A 19193-nucleotide genomic window follows, 5' to 3' on the forward strand; every position below is an offset into this window, starting at 1 on the left:
AGGATTGTCGTCTCCAGAAAAAAAAAGACCATGCCGAGGACATTGCACATATATAAAGTGGGAATAGCAAACCGACCAGGGGGGCGGCCAGGACGCTGACGGTGCTTATACGAAACCCCGGCATGCCATACGACAACCATAGGATCAAGGCAAGAATGCCTAAATCCTCATCCGCATGTATTAATGCATCTTCCATGGCCAACGGCACGCAGCCCGTCATTCTTACTAGCTAGTAGAAAAGCCTCCCCCATGTTTTCCACGCTTTTTCAAACCTAGGCCAAAAGATCGTGTGTCGTGCTAGCATCTACGGAGCTTAGCACAGGCTCGTCTCCCCTCCTTTTTTTTTGGTTTCTTGGACGTCTGTTGGTTTGGGGCAATGAGATACTACTAGGCAAGTAGGCTATGGACTATCGCTTGTGGCGTGGCAATGACATGCCCGACTATATATCTTGAGATACTTTCCACGGGGGGAATAAGGTAGTAAAATAGCTTGAGGAACAGGCTTCGTATGTAATATGACTACATGCAGACGAGGATTCATAAGAATGGACGAAAATAGGGCCCCTGGCTGTATTTAGTGTACAGTGTTCGTATGTACAGATTGCATGGCCGTGGTTGAGCGCTCGGAAAAGGGACGAGGGAGGGTGTGTTCAAAGCGGAGTTCTTTTGGCGGACCCGGTTTGACAAGCCGTGAACCTCGGCACTGGAGGGGGGCAGCTGTGGGGGTGGTGAAGATGTTTGGTGACGGTGATGTTCTTCTCTTGCGGCTGTTGGATAGATACCATGTAGATAGTGTTTGATATCATTGTGGGAGGTACTATCGTAAGGAGGGAGGTGCTGACAGGCAGAAGAATCTGGGGTAGAGGCAGAGTAGAAGGGAGGGGGAGGGAACAGCCATCCTATTGGGTGCGTGTTTGCGTTGGCTTGAGTAAGATGCTGACCTCCCGAGCGTTATCAGGCCTAGTATGGGGATTGTGATTTGCGGATGGATGCCTTGGGTATCTTTCTCCGTGTCACTAGTTGAGTCTCTTGACAAGTCGGAGTTCTTAGTCTTATTTCTTCGTGCAAGTAGGTAAGAAGGCAGCATTCTCAACGAATCGTATCAATAGCTTCATGTATCTTAATACAAAGGGCACATCTCAGCAGTAGGTAGGGAGGAATTGATAATTCCAACCGCCGGGCTGTCGGTAATTCTTCCGGGGTAACATTCGATCCGTCGGCAAACGGCGCCTTGGCTGATGGACATTGTTCGGCTGCCATTACACGTCATTGCCGACTGCAGCAGAAGACGACGACGATTCAACCGAAACTCCACATATATATGGTATCAACTGGTATCTACATGTAGGTAAAATACAGAAACCACCCTAGACTCTGAGCCTTTCGAGTCATGGACCAAGTAATAAAAGAAATGATAAAACAGCGACTGAAACGTGCAAATATATAACCCAAGAAGATGCCGAGTCTCCAGTATAACCAACTCCTATTCCTCGCCCACCTCCATCGCCACAGCCTCGGCTGGTTCCCACCTCTCCACCGCGTCGCAGCCCTCGGGCGTCCTGCAGACGTCGCGCGCGTCGCACGTCTTCCACAGCACCTCGCGGATCTCTCGAAATACCTGGTCAGGCGCATCCATGGCCCAGATGACGTCCAGGTGCTGGTACTCGGGAATCACCTTGCTGTGCACCACCTTGACGTGCGGCTCGCGGCCCGCCTTGAACCGCTTCAGCAGCCGCTGCCCGTCCACCAGATGGTCGTCGCCGCACACCCACAGCGCAAAGGGCGGCACTTGGTCGTTGTACCATGCCGTCGAGCCCTTGATGTGGTGATGCCGCTGCTTAGGCGGGTGAGTTTGGCTGTCGCCGGCTTCTGAGTCGTTGTCGTCGTCGTCGGGGCTGGTGCTGCTGTCGCCGTCGCCGTCGCCGTCGAGGCCTTCCTCGGCTCGCAGGACCTCCCTCGTCGCGAGGATGCACTTATGCGTCGCAAAGCACTCCCGGCCGAGCCACCAGCGCATCGACTCGGCGCTCACATACACCGGCGCGAACTGGAACATGCGGTTGCGCAGCCCTCGGTCCCATCGCTCGTCGGTCCAGCCAAAGAGAAAGGAAAAGACCTTGTAGCCCAGCCAGCCGTACACGCGCGGATCCAACAGCGCGTGCATCTGCATCATGAAGGGGATGAAGGCGTGGATGCCAAACATGAGCCTGAACATGGCGGGCGAGATGATGCGCATGAACTTGAAGTACATCTTGCCGATGAGCGGCCCGGCATAGGCCGCGGGCGCGAGGGCGCAGAAGACGGTCAGCTTCTCGCCCAGGTCGGGCCGCTGCTCCTTGGCCAGGGCCACCAGCGTCTGCGTCGTTCCCTGGGAATGGCAAATGAGGCCAATCTTGGCGAAGCCCGTCTCGTGCAGGACGCGCGACACGAGCGCCGGCAGGTCGAAGACGCCCATCTGCCGGATGTTCCAGCACCACATGCGCGGGTCGCCGTACTTGAGGAGGACATGTTCGGGGTTGAAGCCGCATCGGTTGTTGCCCAGCCAGACGTCGTATCCGCTCTTGCACAGCCAAAACGCCAGGCTCTGGTCGTCGTTGCAGCAATACGCCCCGGAACTCTGCAGCAGGCCGTGCATCAACAGCACGGGGAACCTCTTCTTCCTACTCGACTTCTCCGGCTTCTCCTTGGATTCCTGGAAGACCTCTGGGTCGAGTCTATCCCTGCTTGCCGCATCCACGGGAGTATGCTCCTTGGGGTCATAGACGTGCCACAGCTCGATGATGAAGCCGTCTTCCGTCTCGACCTTGAACGTCTCCACGTCGAGGCCGACCCTCCGCGCATAGTACCCAACATCACAGACGATGGGGTCTTTGCCACCCTCAGTAGGTGGGTACTCGTCCACCTTGCCTTCACTCTCGACATCCAGATGCTGATGGGTCCTCAGATCCCATTCTATCTCTTTCTGTCTCCTTATGGCGGCATTTTGGCGCTCCTGTTCGTAGAACGGCCGCTTCTTGTCGCTATCTGGCTGGAAGAGTGACTGAAAAATTGCTGGAATGCTCGTAAACAGCGCGCCCAGCACAATGACGCCCAGAAAGTCCAGGCTTAGCACAAACGACGTGCATCTGAAGAACCAGCACTGGGCGTTTCGCAACCACGACGGCGGTCCGTACAGTGGCAGGGGCGGGAACAAGGGGTTTGTATGTGACGGCGGCATGGTCTGTGACAGTGTTCCCTTTGACGCCTGCCGACGAGCACGTGTCTCTTTGGGTTCTGTTCGGATTCCATCATGCAGCTGGCTGGGTCTACGTTCCTGTCTGTGCTCCTGATGATGCTCATCTGAAGGAGTCCTGCCCTTGTCTAGTTGGCCATGTAGTTGCTCGCGCAGCACGTTGAGCTTGTAGGCTTCGTCCAAGGGCACGCCTGGTAACCGGTTTCCATCCGAGGTGACAATGACGGGATCCCGTGGGGTGATGAAATCCGCCTGGACAGCAATGGCGGGTGAGGTATTGCCCAGCGCCTGATGGGAGAGCTTCTCGGACTGCTTGGTGAATTCGACGGCCTGCTGCGTGACCTCGATAGACCCTCGAGAGGATGAAGTCGTATTGTGTCGTGAGAGGACGGGAGGTTCCTCGTGGAGGCCCATCTTGGCCAATTGACTGCTGTTAATAGGGAAGTGTAGGTGTGTAAGTTGATAGTGTCTGTCTTGAAGCTGATATCCGCGATCCTAAAGCCATAAAAGCAGGAATTGTCGCTGTCTTGTCGCTGTACTGCCTCATGAATGGCCACCCGGAAATGGTGATGACATCAATGTGTAGGTGGATTTAGGTCAGTGAGTAGGAGCCTGCTTCAGCCGGTTGGTCCCAGCAAAGGCAAAGACGAAGCAAACTGGTCACTCGCAGCAAGTTGTCGACTTGGTGATTGCACAGCAAAGAGTGAACAAATTGGCAATGTCTTCTAATGAAAAATATAATGAGACAAATGATGAATGCGGTGAGTGCAGAAGGTGAGAAAAGGGAAGAGCTGGAAGCCATCCATAAGGTAATGTCCACCTCGAGGTGCAGAAAAGCCCTGGCTGGACAAGGGGCTTCCCGGTTTTGCACGTTTCCAAAAGGGTGTGACGCAATCGAGTTGCAGGACACTTGCAGAGGGTAGGCGATGATCCCCTGGAAATAAGCGTGAGGCGCCATAGAGTTGCAAACTAAGGCGACGCCGTTTGAGTAGGTTGGGATTTAGAATGGTCTTAGGCTATGATGTTGGTGACTGTTTCTGTTCGTTTTGTTGGCGTTTGTGCTGGAGTTGGTGGAGTGGAGATGGATTTTCCTTGGAACAAAGACTGGAGTCAAGGTGCCAGAGATACGTGTATCGCTTACACGTGAAGTGGTTCGGTTCAGACGGGATTGTGCATGTATTTGATGGAGAGTCATGGAGACCCAGATAAGGCACAATGCAGTCGTTTCAATTGGCCAGCAAGATGGACTCTGAATCATTCGAAATGAGGTGCCTAGGTAGGTACTTCACGTTGAAGTGCAGGTACACGTACCTAGGACACCAACCTAAGTCTCGGGTAGGTAGCTGAAGCTGTAAGGGACCTGAATCAAGGCGCAACTTGAGATACCCGACCTGTCTCTGCAACAAACACTGCTGCTTAGCTCTACCATGCCAAACACACAGCTCTCAATAGGTATCGTCGGTAGTCAACTACCACAGGCATCATCTCTCTATATAGATCTTCATACTAAGTATGCATTATTATTCATCAATCAATGAACCCCAACCCCTTGTGGAGCTGCAGCGGCTGCCCTTCAGCTGATTGAATTCTCCAGCTGAGCTTGAGGTCTCCCAATTCCGGGGTCTCCCCCCAATCCCAGTGCCGAGGCTGGCGGCTACAGCCGAGCCACTCAACACTGCCTGTCCGCTCCAGCTTACAGTGGACTCGACCCGAACACGACACCCTGCATCTCCAGCTTCGCAACGCAACGCATCGCATCGCGCCGCCACGCGCCCGCTCCAATTGCCCTGGACCACCTGTCAAGGATTCTCTTCATCCTTCCGTCGTACATCTTTTGCTTCTCTGCTTCAGTTACTTTTCTTTGCTGCGCCATGATCCAGCGCCCGCGGGGTCCAGTCACTCAGCTGCTCGTCGTCTACTACTAGGTAGTAGTCCATCTCGTCCGTCAACTCCTTTTGACACCGGCTCCTTGCGCCCCGATCTCGCCATACCGGCTCCCTTCCCTCAGGTCTTTCCCCAGCACGGCCAAGATGGCTGTCTCGGACGGCGCGCCTGTCGTGTCGCACAAGAGACGGATCCGCCGGCGGCGTCAGGACAAGCCCGCCATCACCGCCCGCCTCGTGCTCGACGACCGCACCAAGGGCGACGTTGGCATCTTGTCTGACGACCTCTTTGCCGATCTGTTTCCGCACCTCGCAAACGGTAAGTGACGGCTGACTGAGAGAAGGTAGCGGGTGCTGCATCGGTGCCGCTGCCGGACTGAACCGAGCTGCAAGAGAAAGACTGACAGGATGTGTTAAACAAAAGATGCCGACGAAACTCCCAACGACATCCACCACGTTGCCGTTGCGCCATGGGCTCCCGACGCCAATCCCGTCGACATGGCCTGGTCCATCGTGCCCGTCCTGCGATCGACCGACCTGAACCACTCGACCATCCAGTTCTCGCCCTCGTCCGCGGCCCTCCAGAGCTTCGCCGTCACCTTGCAGCAGGTGGCTCCCTCCAAGCTGTCCAGCCACAGCCGCAGCGGCATCGAAGTCCTCGCCCTCGACGTCGCCCCCGTTCCGCTCGAGACGGTGTTTGTCAGCCTCGAGAGCGAGTTGACGAAACGGCTAGAGAATGGCGAGGGCACGTTCTACAAGGACCACCCGACCAATCCCAACACCAAGGGCGTCGCCGACCTGACAGCAGAGGAGCGCGTGGCCATGGCGCTCAGGGCAGCTCTCGCCGGCCTCAAGGTCGTCCACTCTGGCGATTTGTTTCCGCTGCCTCTCCCGCCGCATCCCGTCACCCACCTGCCGCCGAACCCGGGCAAGATTATGCTCTGCGAGCCCGTTGCGCAGGGCATCTTGACGGACTCTACAAAGATTATCCTCATGAAGGGGAGGGGGGCCGGTCGAAGACAGGCCCGTGCTGCCGCGTCAATGCCGTCTGGCGAGCAGCTCAACGGCAACGACGACGATGATGACGATGGCACCACCGACCAGTTCTTCTCGGCTGCCGAGGAGGGTGTCCAGGCAGGCCCCGCGACCGACGACGCGGTGGCCACCACGGAGGCGGAGACGGAGACGGACCTCTCAGGATCAGAACAGGAAGAGGAGCTTTCGGACGATTCGATGGACGAGGTGATCTCGTTGGAGGTCCCGACGCTGCCGACGACGACCTCGATGAATTCTTTAGGTCCAGGGACGCCAATGACGGCTGGAACGCTACGCGGCAGGAAGACCAATGGCTTTGCCACTCCCGGCTCCGTCTTTTCCAACTTTACGTCCACCACTGCTCGTCCCGACCGAGCTCGCGGGAGGCTATTCAAGGTGCACGGCCTGAAGCGGCAAATCCCTTCTGACCTATTACATCCCAAGCCATCCCCCGAGGATGACGAAGAGGCCCGGATCTATGTTGATGTGGCCTCGCTCTCCAAAATCGGATGCTTTTCCGGAGACTGGGTCCGGATTGAGGCTGCTCAAGAGCCCCCCCTGAATGGATTCGGCGCGTTTGGGCTCGGCAGCTTCAACCACCCAGACCTGGAAGTCTCCAACTGGCGGCCAGTCCGTGTATACGGCCTGCCCGAGGGCTACTCTCAGCGCCCCGTTACTCGGATTCCGAGCTCGAAGCTGGGTGACCGCCGGCCCTCATTCTTCGAGTCGCAGGTCCAGCGATCGACTAGCCCAGCCGCCTATGCTTCACCAATCTTGATTGCCAACATTGATGGAGCCACGCACCTGCGCATATCGCCGCTCAAGAAGTCTTCCTATCAGGGCAAGGGGACGCTGCCCAAATTTGCAAGCGCTTCGCAGCCTCCGTACGCGAAAGACATTGCCATCCACCACATCAGGACCCCCGTTTCTGCCGAAAGAGCATACCAAACGGCCGTCTTGGGCGGACTGAAGCGCTACTTTGCGCATAAGCTGCGCCTCGTCCGCCAGGGTGATCTGATTGCCGTGCCGGTAGACGCCCAGCTGGGCCGTGCCCTGCAGGAGGCTCCCGGCGCAGGCGGTTCGGAGGTGGACGACGTAGTGGCACTGCAGTCTGGCGGGGAGAGCCAGTCGCATTTCGACAGCGTGGCCTGGTTCAAAGTTGGGCATATCCAGGTACAAAAGTCTGACGAGGATGAGGACGGGACGGGCGAGTCCCTCTGGGGATCTGTCGCGTGCATCGACAGCACAACGGTCGCCATGCACGGGTCAGGGTTTGAAACAAGCCGGATACCGGGCACCAAGGACAGCACATGGCCGTACTATCTGGGCCTGAAGAAGACGCCGCAACGGTCACCCGACGGCGGCCCTCCGCAGTTGGCGGATCGCGACCACCAGCACGTTCCGCCCCTGAGGCGCCAGCTGCGAGAGCTCCTGGCTGCCGCGACGAGTCTGCGGGCTATCCACCTGAAAATGCCGCCCGTCGCCATCCTGCTCACGTCGACGCATCGCAACATTGGAAAGGCGACCATGGCCAAGGATGCCTGTAGCGACATTGGATTACACACATTCGCCATTGACGCCTATGATATCATCAGCGAGGGCGGAGGCAGCGGGAGCGATGTCAAGACGGAGGGCTTCCTGAGGACGCGTGCGGAACGAGCCATTAGCTGCGGCCCGGACTGCTGCGCTCTCCTCATCCAGCACATCGAGGCGCTGACGGCGGATCGGATAGAGGCCTCGATCAAAGAGATTCTCGAGGATGTCCGCGTCCTCATTGCCACGACCAACGAGGTTGACAAGGTCCCTGATGGCGTACGCGCGCTCTTCACGCACGAGCTGGAAATGGGCGCCCCTGACGAGGCCGAGCGAGAGGCCATCCTGAGGACCGTCATTGAAGACCGCGGCGTATCTCTGGAGCCGGCCATTGAACTCAATGCCATTGCCCTCAAGACGGCCGCGCTGGTTGCCGGCGACCTGCTCGACGTTGTGGAGCGTGCCTCGGTCGCCCAGCGAGCCCGGCTCGAGCTGCTCTCTGCCAAGTCCGGCCGCGGAAGCATGCCGGTGACGGTGCGCGACGTGCAGGTTGCAGGCGGCTCGGCAGCCCGATGCCTGACGGCAGCCGACTTTGACGTTGCCGTTGAAGCCGCGCGCAAGAACTTTTCCGATTCCATCGGCGCCCCCAAGATTCCCAACGTCACATGGGACGACGTCGGCGGCCTGAGCAACGTCAAGGAGGCCATCACGGAGACGATCCAGCTGCCGCTGGAGCGGCCCGAGCTGTTTGCCAAGGGCATGAAGAAGCGATCCGGCATTCTCTTCTACGGCCCTCCGGGTACGGGAAAGACGCTGCTCGCCAAGGCCATTGCCACCGAGTACAGCCTCAACTTCTTCAGCGTCAAGGGTCCCGAATTGCTCAACATGTACATTGGTGAATCAGAAGCCAACGTGCGGCGCGTCTTCCAGCGAGCCCGGGACGCGCGGCCCTGCGTCGTCTTCTTTGACGAGCTGGATTCCGTGGCGCCGAAGCGAGGCAACCAGGGCGACTCGGGCGGCGTCATGGACCGCATTGTGTCGCAGCTGTTGGCGGAGCTGGACGGCATGTCGGGCGGCGACGATGCGGGAGGCGTGTTTGTGATTGGAGCCACCAACAGGCCTGATTTGCTGGATCCCGCGCTGCTGCGTCCTGGTCGATTCGACAAGATGCTGTATCTCGGAGTGTCCGACACGCATGAGAAGCAGCAAACCATTTTGGAGGCTCTCACCCGAAAGTATGTGCCCCCCCCCTTTTTGTTTTCCACACTTTGTTATGCTTGAAACCATATCCCTCGTCTTTCTTGATGAGAACTTATGCGCTAACCTGCTTTCTTTTTTTCTTTGTTGCAGATTCACCCTCCACCCCTCCGTCTCGCTCGCGTCCGTCTCCCAGCGGCTGCCCTTCACCTACACGGGCGCCGACTTCTACGCGCTCTGCAGCGACGCGATGCTCAAGGCCGTGACGCGCCAGGCGGCCGCCGTAGACGCCAAGGTGCGCGCCCTCAACGCCGACCCGGCGACCAAGCACGAGGTCTCGACGGCATACTTCTTCGACCACTACGCCACGGCCGCGGACATTGCCGTCATGGTGCGCGAGGAGGACTTTATCGCCGCGCACGAGGAGCTGATTCCCAGCGTGAGCGCGGGCGAGCTGGCGCACTATGAGAGGGTGAGGGCGCAATTTGAGGGCGGCAACGATAAGAAGAAGAAGCAGCAGCAGGATGACGAGAAGAGGAGGGGTTCTTTGGCAGGGAAGGGGAAGGGCAAGGGCAAAGCTGTTGCGGTGAGCAGTGATGAGGAGAAGGTGAATGGGAAGGGGAAGGGGAAGGCGGTGATGGGGTTCCAGGATGGGACGGCGAGTGATGATGAGGATTTATATTGAGGTGTAGGGGACGACGTATTGGCAGGTGATATAGAAAGCATATGTAGTAATGGCCATTTAGATGGAGGGACAAAAGCAATATATACATCTCAACACATACGATCCACAGCCCCTGATTCGACATTGGCAAACGTTCTCTATGAGTTTGCCCTTTTCGCAGCCACCACCACACTCCCTTTGACAGCCAACCCCCCCTCCGGCCCTTCAACCCAAACATCCCACTCCTCTTCCTCCTGCACACTCCTGGCCGCACCGCGCCTCGCCGGCTTCACGCAGACCTTCATCTCCTCGCCTACATACAACGGCGCAAAATTCCTATACACAATGGACTTGACCATCCCGCCGCCGCCGCCGCCGCCGCCGCCTGAAGCAAGAGAGGAGGAGGAGGAGGAGGAGGAGGAGGGATTGACGACGTGGTCGTTGAGCACGCGCAGCATCAGCGCAAGAGACAGCGGCCCGTGGACGAGCAGCGCGCGGTGTCCGTCCTGCGACCTCGCGTACTGCGGATCGAGGTGGATGGCGTGAGCATTGTAGGTAAGTGCCGAGAAGTGGAAGAGGTGTGCTGGTGTTGGGGTGATTGTTGCGGAATGCGTGGGTGCGTGGGCGTCTGTTTTATCTCGTAGATTTCATCAGTCTTTTTCAGTTCACTATACGCCCAAAGATTTGCAATGTACTCGAGACGTTATGATTCATGGGGCTTTCATGGGGAGAGAGAGAGAGAGAGAGAGAGGAAACTCACATTTGACAAGCCGCCCTTTGGGTATATCCCGAGGCTCATCTCCAGATTCCGATTTGCGCATAAAGACTAATGTCCTGCGCTCCTCGATATCCCACTTCTGTGGATTTTCGTCATGGCCGAGGGCATATCGCCTCCATACGTCGACAAAGACCTTTTCACTGCTGGGATCCTCCTCTCCCTTGACGCGCACATTGTCGATTTCTTCCCTGCAGACCCATGGCCGTCCGTCAAGCACCAGCCCCTTGCTGCTGCTGCTGCTGTCGGGATTGTGATGGAAACGCACTTCGCCGCCTGCCCAGAGGCGTCGGGTGAAGTCCTCGTTGGGCGCGTGGTCTCTGTCTGCGCCGTCGGGGGCGAGTTTCGATGCGGGTGTTTGGAGGGGGAAGTAGACTAGGTGGTGGCCCTGTGGGAGATGCCTCGTTGATGAGAGGGTGAGTGATGATGATGGTGATGGTGAGGGTGATGTTGAAGGTGTGTGGAGGAGGTCGTCGAGGGTGGTGGTGAGGAGGTGGGAGGGCATGGGGACGAGGTGGTCGCGGATGATCTTGGGGGGCCTTGATTTGATGGCTTGGATGTCGATGGGTTTGAGGGGTGTTGAGTATGAGTGTGAGAATGAGAATAGAAGGGCGTGGGAGGGTGGTGAGGAGGTTGAGATGCGTGGCCGTTTGCGGGAGAGGAGCCTTGGGGTGATGGCTCTGGGAGGCATTGCGTCTGTGATGTCTGTTTTGTAAACAATGTATGTCTGAATACTATTTTAGATAGTTCATTGGAGTCGTAAAGTGAGAGAGAGAGAGAGAGAGAGAGAGCATGGGCTGTGTATGAGAGACGATTTGGAGTTGTAAGCCCATGAGAGAGCTACATGTAGGTATGTACAAGGTTAGACGCCAAATTCGGAGTTGAGCTCTTATCGATACGCAGCACCTCGGCTGCAGCGCATTTAAGCCATCTTGACCGGCTATGAGCGGCACTCGTCCGTCGACTTGTACTTGTAAGCATTCAGTGTCCGGTTCACCACAGGCATTGTATTTTGTGATAAAAGTGTACATGAGCAGCATGGAAGTAATTGTTGCAAGAAGTAAGAACAAGGACAGATGTGACATTCAGGCGGCCGTTGACGAGCTGTGAGATCCTACTAGTAGGTAGGTGTATCATGTTAGGTTAGGTAGTGTGTAAAGGCGGCGATGAGAATTACAGTGAGATTATGGGATGCATATTAACAAATAATGGAAGTGATTTCGAGAGACGATAGGTAACATGTCGAATATCTCAGAATCAAGTGTCTCTCATCTTTTCTCACAAGATTGCCCAGTACTTTGAAGATTCATGCCTTGACAAGCCAATTCCGTCCCAACCCTGTAATAGTATCAACCCTCGTCTTATAGACAACCCATCAATCGCCGATTCGGCACCGAGGTGGCTATCGCTCACCACTTACCTACCCAACGTATGATGCATCACCTGTGGAATTTGATTTGACAAATCCTTTCTATCGCTCTTCGTTTTCTTTATTCTGCTTGATTCCTCATTTCCACCAGTTTCCACCAAGTGGTCACCCGAGCCCATATAGATATCTTATTACAGCCAAACCGAACTCACCCTTCTCCTCTCACAACCTCACCTCTTCATCTCACCAACCAAAACGCTCAGGTTACCTATCTTATCAACAACATGCTCAAATACGTCGAAGCAGCCGCAAGCTGGCTCTTCGCCAGCGCCAAAGGCCGCGACGCAAAAGCCTTCACAAAGGGCCCTGCCTTCACCTCCCACCCGGCCCCAACCATCCCCATCACCTCTCCCGACTGCGGCCCGGACGGCGCCGTCCTCTCGCCCGCGTACATGCACGGAGCGCAGCAGGGCAAGTTTCCCGAGCTGGAGTGGGAGGCTGTCGAGGGCGTCAGGCAGTGGCTGCTTGTGTCGGAGGATCCGGATGCGCCGCTGCCCACGCCCATCTGTCACGGGTGAGTTGCTATTACGATGTTGCTTTTGATGAGGGGAGGTTGTTGTGTGTTGGAGAAGTGAGTGAGTGAGTGAGTGAGTGTCTGACTGACTGGGGTGTGGAAAAAGGATATATCTTGGGATTGACAAGGATAAACTGTCTGTGACAAACGACGACTTTCAGCAGCAAGACGACAACAAGTCTACCAAGCTCAAGGGCGGCTTCTACTATGGCGCCAACCGCCGCGGCAACGTCTACATTCCCCCTCGGCCTCTCCTCAATCACGGCATCCACAGATGTAAGTCTATCCCCAATTCCTCCATCGTAAACGTACTTCAAAGGTGAAAACAAAGCATGCTACCGGATCACGACTGACTATTGCCTGTTGCTGCTATGAAAGACTTCTTCGACATTATTGCTCTAAGCGAACCCCTGGACGAGACTCTTGTCGCTTCCAAGCCCACTCGAGAGCAGGTTGCAAAGGCAATCGATGGCAAGGTGATTGCTTGGGGTCGTTGGACGGGCCAGTGCGAGAGGAAGTGGGAATAAGCAGCGGCTCCCGAGGGGATTCGTATGTGGTTCTGTAGTCTCTCTTCTTCCTTGTCGATACCCCTGTTGGCTTTCCGCTATCATCATCATTTTCTTGGCCTGTTCATATTGCTTCAATACTACCGTCCTGTTTCCGGATCACCGTCTCTCTATAAGACCTCTCTGAACCTAGGTATATAGCATTGAACCATTCCATGTAATTCCACCATGACCCTCAGGCAATGAATCATTCCTATAACAAACCCACCGAGTCACCTCACACCCCCTATATCCTCCCAAAGCTCCAAATATTCAACCCAACCTTGACCCCCTTCTTCACCGGCAACCCAGCATGCCACGTCTCCTCATATCCCCTCCCATCCGCCGCGAAATTCTCCCAGTAGACTGCATTCCCCGGAATAGCCCTAAACGTAACCCCCCTCCCCTGTTCCTCCTCCTCCTCTTCCTGCTCCTCCTCTTCCTGCTCCTCCTCTTCCTGCTCCTCCTCTTCCTGCTCCTCCTTATCTTTTCCATCATCACCGCCGGACTCAATCTCTCGCTGCTGCTGCTGCTTCTGATGCCCACACTCCAGCAAATCACACCACCTCCCCCCTTCCCAAGCCTCCAGCAGCGGAAACTCCGTGCCCCCGCCCTCCAGGTCCTCCGAAGCATCCACCCACGCCATGAAGCTGCTCACCCGGCCCCATCCGCCCACGTTGCCGCTCCAGTCGAGATGATGCCTGTAGTAGCCGCCCTCGACGTATCGCTGCGTCCGCAGGCGCTCGATCCAGACGTCGCGCCGCCAGCCCTGGAAGGCGAGCGAGCGGGCCTCGATGCAGCGGACCGTGTCTGTGCGAGGGAGCAGCGCGACGGAGGAGTCGCGGACGGTGGTGTCGCGGTGCGTGGAGCTGGCGTCGTGGGTGATTGTCGAGGGTTCGAATAGGGGTTCGCTATATATATATATATATACACCCCCCGTCAGTGGTCTATATGAATGTGTGTTATGTGACTTTGATGAACGTTGTCTCATCACCAACAGCAAAACACATGATGATCATTGAATGACTCCAGATATAGAGAGACAAGACTTGACAAAACGCACCTAATCTCGAGCAAATGCCTCCTCTCCTCCTCACTCAGGAACCCCTCCAGATACACCACCAGCGGCTCCCTCCTCAGGATCCGCACCCCGTACGCGTCAGCGGGACAGTCCGGGAGCGTCGCGTTCGGAGCGTCAATCGCCAGCAGCGACTCGTTGAGCTGCGGCCGCGGCGACAGGTACTTGTCCCTCTCCTTCTGGGAGAGAAAGTACTCTGTGAGGGGGTTGGGGACGATGAGCAGGAGGAGGCCGAGGAGGCCGATGATGTATGTGAACATTCTCCCTTTTCTCTCTCTCTCTCTCTCTCTCTCTCTCTCTCTCTATTTCTGCAACAACCTTTCGTCAGAGCAGGTAGTCGGTGTTACTTTTAGTGGCTGAATTGACACGGTGAATTGTGTGTGAGGAAACAGTGAGGTGAATTGAAGAGACGGAGACAGAGTTGAGATGTCCAGTTGAAACGTCGAGAATCTCGTCTGAAACTCATTGTGAGGCCATGGTTGGTTGGTTGGTACTTATGGAGCTGAAATATCGCGGCAATACGGAGGACGGACCTCTCCACGAAGCGATGTGGGCCGTTGTCAATTCACCATGCAATCTCGTCACCTGACCTCACATCTACTCTTCCTGCAGCAGCAGCAACAGCTTCGCATACCTAGTTGTCATATAGCCATTGGCATATGTTCTACATGTGTCAAATATATACAATCCTGTTGTAGAGAGAGGTGATGACAGTTTCCGATTAGCATCCCAAACCCATCCGATACTCCGTATAAGAAAAAGCAATTGTCTGCTTTTCCATTTGCACAAACCAAAGAGTTGCGTATGTCCTCGCGCACACGCGGGATGGTGTTCCCGTATCGTACACTGCCCAATCCAAAGCGCCAAAAGAATCTTGGTTATCCTCCCCGACCTGCAATAGATCAATTTGTTGTAGCTCCATTCCAATTGTTATGCTCGCCGTTCAACAGCGCCCAGGGATCGTTTCCATCTCCCGAATACTGCGCAATCGTCTCCGTAATGTGGTTAAAGATGCCTTCTTCCGTGCTCTGCCAGAGCGGCGTGGTAATGCGCCCCTGAAACTGCCGTAAATCAATGCGATTCTCCTCAGGAGTATTGCCGAGACCCAAGCTGGGTGAAGTGTGACTGCTCGCCGAAAAGGGCTCCGTGCAAGGTCCGCGCGGGGCCGGGGACGATGCGGATGAGCTGGTGCGGTCCGGCAGCACGAAGATGGGGTCGACGGCTGCTTGTGGATTCATGTTGACGTCTCCGTGGGACCAGAGGTTCCCGCAGGCGTGGTTCGCGGGCGTGTCCACGCAGCCCTTGCTGATGCTGAAGCGGAAGTCTCTGGCTGCCGTCCCAGAAGTTCCAGAGTTGCCAGTTGTCGCCATACCCGCGTCCGGCCCGGGGCTGACAGCTACCCGCTTCCGCTTGTTGTTGGCGGCATCATATGACCTTGGGGTGACATTTCGAGTCACTGCGCCGAGAACAGCGTTGAAGCAATCTGCTGTGTGAGTCATTTCCGGTTGGACACCCGTCATGGAGGCAAGCGGCTTGCTCATTCTCAAGCCAGACGGCCTCCTAACGCCCTTGGGGCCGCCGAGAGGGAGTCGTCCGGGCAATGGCGAAGACATCTCAGTGTGTTGCGATACCGAAGTGCGAGCAAATCGAGGAATGTTTGACGCCGGGCCGCCGAACAGATCGCGGTATTTTGAGAGAGACGGCAGGCGCAGGCAGGATGTCAAACCATTGCGCTCGATATCGAGACAGGCTTGCTGCAAAAATGCAGTTGTAACTTGGTGCACACGGCCAATGGCTTCCATTGCGTTAATGATAATCTCCAGGTTGGAGATATCAATGGGGGTAACACCGGCCACGGGGTCATCCTTGGCCAGATAGACATAGACAGTCGTGGCAGAATATAACGAGAGCGCACAGAGTTGCGTTTTCTGTTGTAACTGTTAGTGATATAGAAAAGGGAGGGGGAACAGTGCCGCAAAACATACAAAGAAAGAAGTGTGATGCGATGTCAACTTGATAATGTTGACAATCTCCTCAGCAGCAGTCCTCAGCCTACACAGGCTGTTCTGCTTGATGGTGTCGTTAAACCCATACTTCTCTGCTGTCTCGATGGCGGCGTGGTGTAGACAGATTACGGAGGCGTGCAGGTTGAGGTTTGTATGCACCGCGGCTGGGTCCTGAGCCCTCATTGGGAGGCGAAATTTCTCAGGCAGAAACATGAAGAGGCTCGAGAGCTTGTTGTCGAGATCGCGATGACGCTTCCAGTAGGCGCCGTTCATCAAGTCCTCCGGATGGTCAGAGGGCTTCGCGCCGTGAACGTGCCTGAGGATGATCTTGAAGACCTCGCAGATGACAATGGCACCCGAGAAGCTTTCATAAGGGGCCCCCGAGAACACCTCCTCCAGAAATACCGTCTTCTCTTCCCTCCCTGACATGAACGAGTCCTCTGAAGACGGAAGCCGCGTCATTACCTAGACCCCAGTCAGCGCGGTCCTACTTACCGGGTTGCGCTACAAACAAACGAGTCAAGAAAGCAAGAGAGCCTTACGTCCTCGGACTTGACCATGTGAGCCCAGCCAGTCGCCAAGCTTGCGTGGGCATCAATGGCAAACGCGCCCCAAAAGACCCTCCTGCGCTCCTCCAGCTCGGTCCAGTTGGCAATGGGGCCAAGCGTCGGGGGGATGTCGTCTCCTTCTTTATCAAGCCTGTCCAGTCCCAGCATCTGAACAAGGCGAACGTAGCGCGAAGCACTCATGGATGCTCGGGTGAAGAGCATGGCTTTGGCCTCGTAGCTGGCAATGGTGGCCCAAGCCTGGGCGTGAGCTACTGTCACGAAATGCTCGCCATCGCTCTGCCGATGAGTTAGAACATGGGTAATCTCAGTGTCGAGATAGAGAAGGGTCGCCTCACTCTCATCTCATCTGCCTCAATGTACTGCCGGGCTCTCTTGTAGAAGGCTTCAGCATACTGGTCATATTTGGGATGGCCAATCGCAGTGTAAGCCCACAGTGCGTATTGCAGACACATGGGCGGTTTTCTGTTGGGAGGTCCATAGAAGGCCTGGTAGTAACGGCCAGAGTGGATGATGGGGAGGAAGTGGTAGTGAGTGTTGAAGTAGACGTTGTGTCTTGGACTGTCAGCATTGTCCCTTTGGAATGTATGAAAACTGCAGGCTCGGCTCACAATTCTTCAATCATCTCATAGGGGGGAAGAGCCTCGGACATGCCAAGTCCCATGAGCTGACTGTTGATGAAGGCACCAGCATCTTGGCTGGTAAAGTTGGGCATATCAAAGACCATGGCCGGATCTGATGCGCCGCTGGAGGTGTTGGCATCTTGACTGACGTTATCTCCGGGGAAGGAAAAGTCGCCCAGGGAAATGTCAGCGTCATCCAGGAGGATGGCGCCGTCATCGTGGCCCTTGTTGACCTCTTTGAGGTACTCTTCTACCTGAGCTGTGGGGGAGGCAAAAACACATAAGCTTATCTGTGTCTTGACAAGTTCATTCAGGGGTATTATCCCGAGGCGGGTGTAAGTGGGATGGCAAAAAGAAAAAGGTACAACATGACATACCAAGACGGGCCTCGAGCTCCTTGACGTTGCGGCGCTTAAAGGTCGGTTTCCTGCGGGACTCGGGATAGACGCACTCGTTCTTGACCTTGACGCAGCGCGTGCAGGCCGGCTTTGTGCGATCACACTTGAGCTTCCGGGCCCGGCAGGAGACGCAGGCAAGGGGCTCGGTGCCCTGGGCCTGCACGGCGGCCGCGGCAGCGTCGGGCTGGGCGTCGGTCGACGACATATTTGGGGGGATGCTGATTGATGGTGAAGCGGCCGGCGATGTCCAGGAGGGCTCAGCGGTTCGTTACCTGGGGATAGCGCATGTGCGTGACGAGACACGACAGAAAAGCCACTCCGAGCCTCGCTCTATATAGCGGCTCGCAGCCGTCGATGCGGATTCCAGGCGAGGCTTCGCGCTGAATCACAGCTTGGACATGCCCGGAGAGATTGATCGCAGAGCATCAGGCGGCGTCCAGGGCTTACCAATGCCGTGGTGAGTGACACATGCACGCTCGACGCAGGCGCGAAGTCACGTTTTCAGCGGCCGGGGAGTTTCTAGGCCGAAGTCCGACGTCCGACATGCCGACAGGACGGAGTTTGGGCGCCGTAATTCCAGCTGAGTCAGCCAACGCCGGCGACACTTAAAAAGGGCAGCAAGGCTCCTTGATGCCGACTCTGCATGTTCCAGCCCCCGTCAATCGCCGTGCCTTCTCATATGGTTCGGCCGAGTCGCCAGATCCTCAGGTAATCAGCTTGTTCCTTCGACGACGCGTGCAGACAGTCACTGCCAACGAACGCTGCTGAGAAAATGCGTCACCCCGAAACGTGGCGGTTGCATTCAGTCTCAGCTAGGTAGGTTAGTAGTCACGGACAGGATCTGTGCTACGTCATCACCCAGCTGCCAGGTACATCCAGCCCCTGCGATTCCACCGCCATCGAGAATGTAGAGATAAGGTACAGTAGATGCTGCGTTCACTCGGTCCCGAACAAGGCACGCAATAACCAAAGCCGTGCTGCATAAGTGGCAGTGAGCAGTGACGGCTCTCAGAAAATGAGTCGAACGTGCATTGGCCTCGTCAGGGTGGGATGAAATGCGCAGATATTCACGTAAGCACAAGAAAGACTGAGCGTTGAATGAAGCTCAATGGGGTTTAGCCGCACGGGTTTCGGTTTGTTGCACTCTTGGACCACATCACGTCACTCTTGCTGCCTGGAATATCGAGCATCAACTTGTGATACCATGCTGTACTTGCTCTTTTGGTGAAAAGACTGATACAAGCATCTAAATGCAATAGTCAAGAGGCAGTGAAAGCGTTGATCTGGTTTGAATGAAGCAACAACTACAATATCCTGCAACTCATGCTACCTTATCTTTAGGCCCCACAAATGCTCTCAAAGACGCGATGTCACCTTGCCTCACGGCATCTTCTGCATTAGTCACAACGGCAAACAACGTGCGATAGTATTTAGTCCTTGGATTGGAACTGTTGCCTCGGATTGTAAAGATGAGATAGAACTACCACTGTTCTTAGGAGACTACCCTGCATTATACGCTCGCTTTTTGTCACCAATGGGCGTAAGCAGAGACACTCGGTTCACATGAGACTATCAACCTGATCAGGTCCAAACATATTCCACCCCCTTTCAACTGAGTCACGCCGCCAATGAATCAAAGATCATTTGACAACTTCCTTAGCAAGAAGGCCTCACGAACGAACTTTTACTGGCCATTGGCTCTTTCAGAACTTGACCAT

The 19193-nt window shown here is 55.8% G+C and overlaps 5 protein-coding genes across 5 annotated transcripts; 2 read left to right on the forward strand and 3 right to left on the reverse strand.

Moving 5' to 3' along the window:
• Positions 1–1483: 1483 nt before the first annotated feature.
• On the reverse strand, positions 1484–3643 carry TRIREDRAFT_65950 (uncharacterized protein; the record flags this gene model as incomplete). Its single annotated transcript, XM_006967452.1, has 1 exon — positions 1484–3643. The coding sequence occupies one exon, from the start codon at positions 3641–3643 to the stop codon at positions 1484–1486; it is 2160 nt and encodes a 719-aa protein (XP_006967514.1).
• Positions 3644–6105: 2462 nt separating this feature from the next.
• Positions 6106–9562, forward strand: TRIREDRAFT_66132 (uncharacterized protein; the record flags this gene model as incomplete). The annotated part of the gene is made up of 2 exons (XM_006967341.1): positions 6106–8915; positions 9031–9562. The coding sequence occupies 2 exons, from the start codon at positions 6106–6108 to the stop codon at positions 9560–9562; spliced, it is 3342 nt and encodes a 1113-aa protein (XP_006967403.1).
• Positions 9563–9714: 152 nt separating this feature from the next.
• On the reverse strand, positions 9715–10875 carry TRIREDRAFT_40943 (uncharacterized protein; the record flags this gene model as incomplete). Its single annotated transcript, XM_006967317.1, has 2 exons — positions 9715–10169; positions 10302–10875. Coding segments are annotated over 2 exons (1029 nt in total), but the record flags the coding sequence as incomplete, so codon positions are not given.
• A 949-nt stretch (positions 10876–11824) lies between these two features.
• Positions 11825–12786, forward strand: TRIREDRAFT_122998 (uncharacterized protein; the record flags this gene model as incomplete). Its single annotated transcript, XM_006967342.1, has 3 exons — positions 11825–12259; positions 12366–12535; positions 12638–12786. Exons 1-3 carry the CDS (start codon positions 11970–11972, stop codon positions 12784–12786), a joined length of 609 nt encoding a protein of 202 aa, XP_006967404.1. The 5' UTR covers positions 11825–11969.
• A 265-nt stretch (positions 12787–13051) lies between these two features.
• TRIREDRAFT_66047 (uncharacterized protein) lies at positions 13052–17340 on the reverse strand (the record flags this gene model as incomplete). The annotated part of the gene is made up of 8 exons (XM_006967453.1): positions 13052–13205; positions 13314–13715; positions 13868–14182; positions 14831–15810; positions 15868–16353; positions 16431–16733; positions 16793–17009; positions 17066–17340. Coding segments are annotated over 8 exons (3132 nt in total), but the record flags the coding sequence as incomplete, so codon positions are not given.
• Positions 17341–19193: the final 1853 nt, after the last annotated feature.

Source organism: Trichoderma reesei (assembly GCF_000167675.1).
Source record: "Trichoderma reesei QM6a unplaced genomic scaffold TRIREscaffold_17, whole genome shotgun sequence".
NCBI classification, from domain to species: Eukaryota; Fungi; Ascomycota; class Sordariomycetes; order Hypocreales; family Hypocreaceae; genus Trichoderma; species Trichoderma reesei.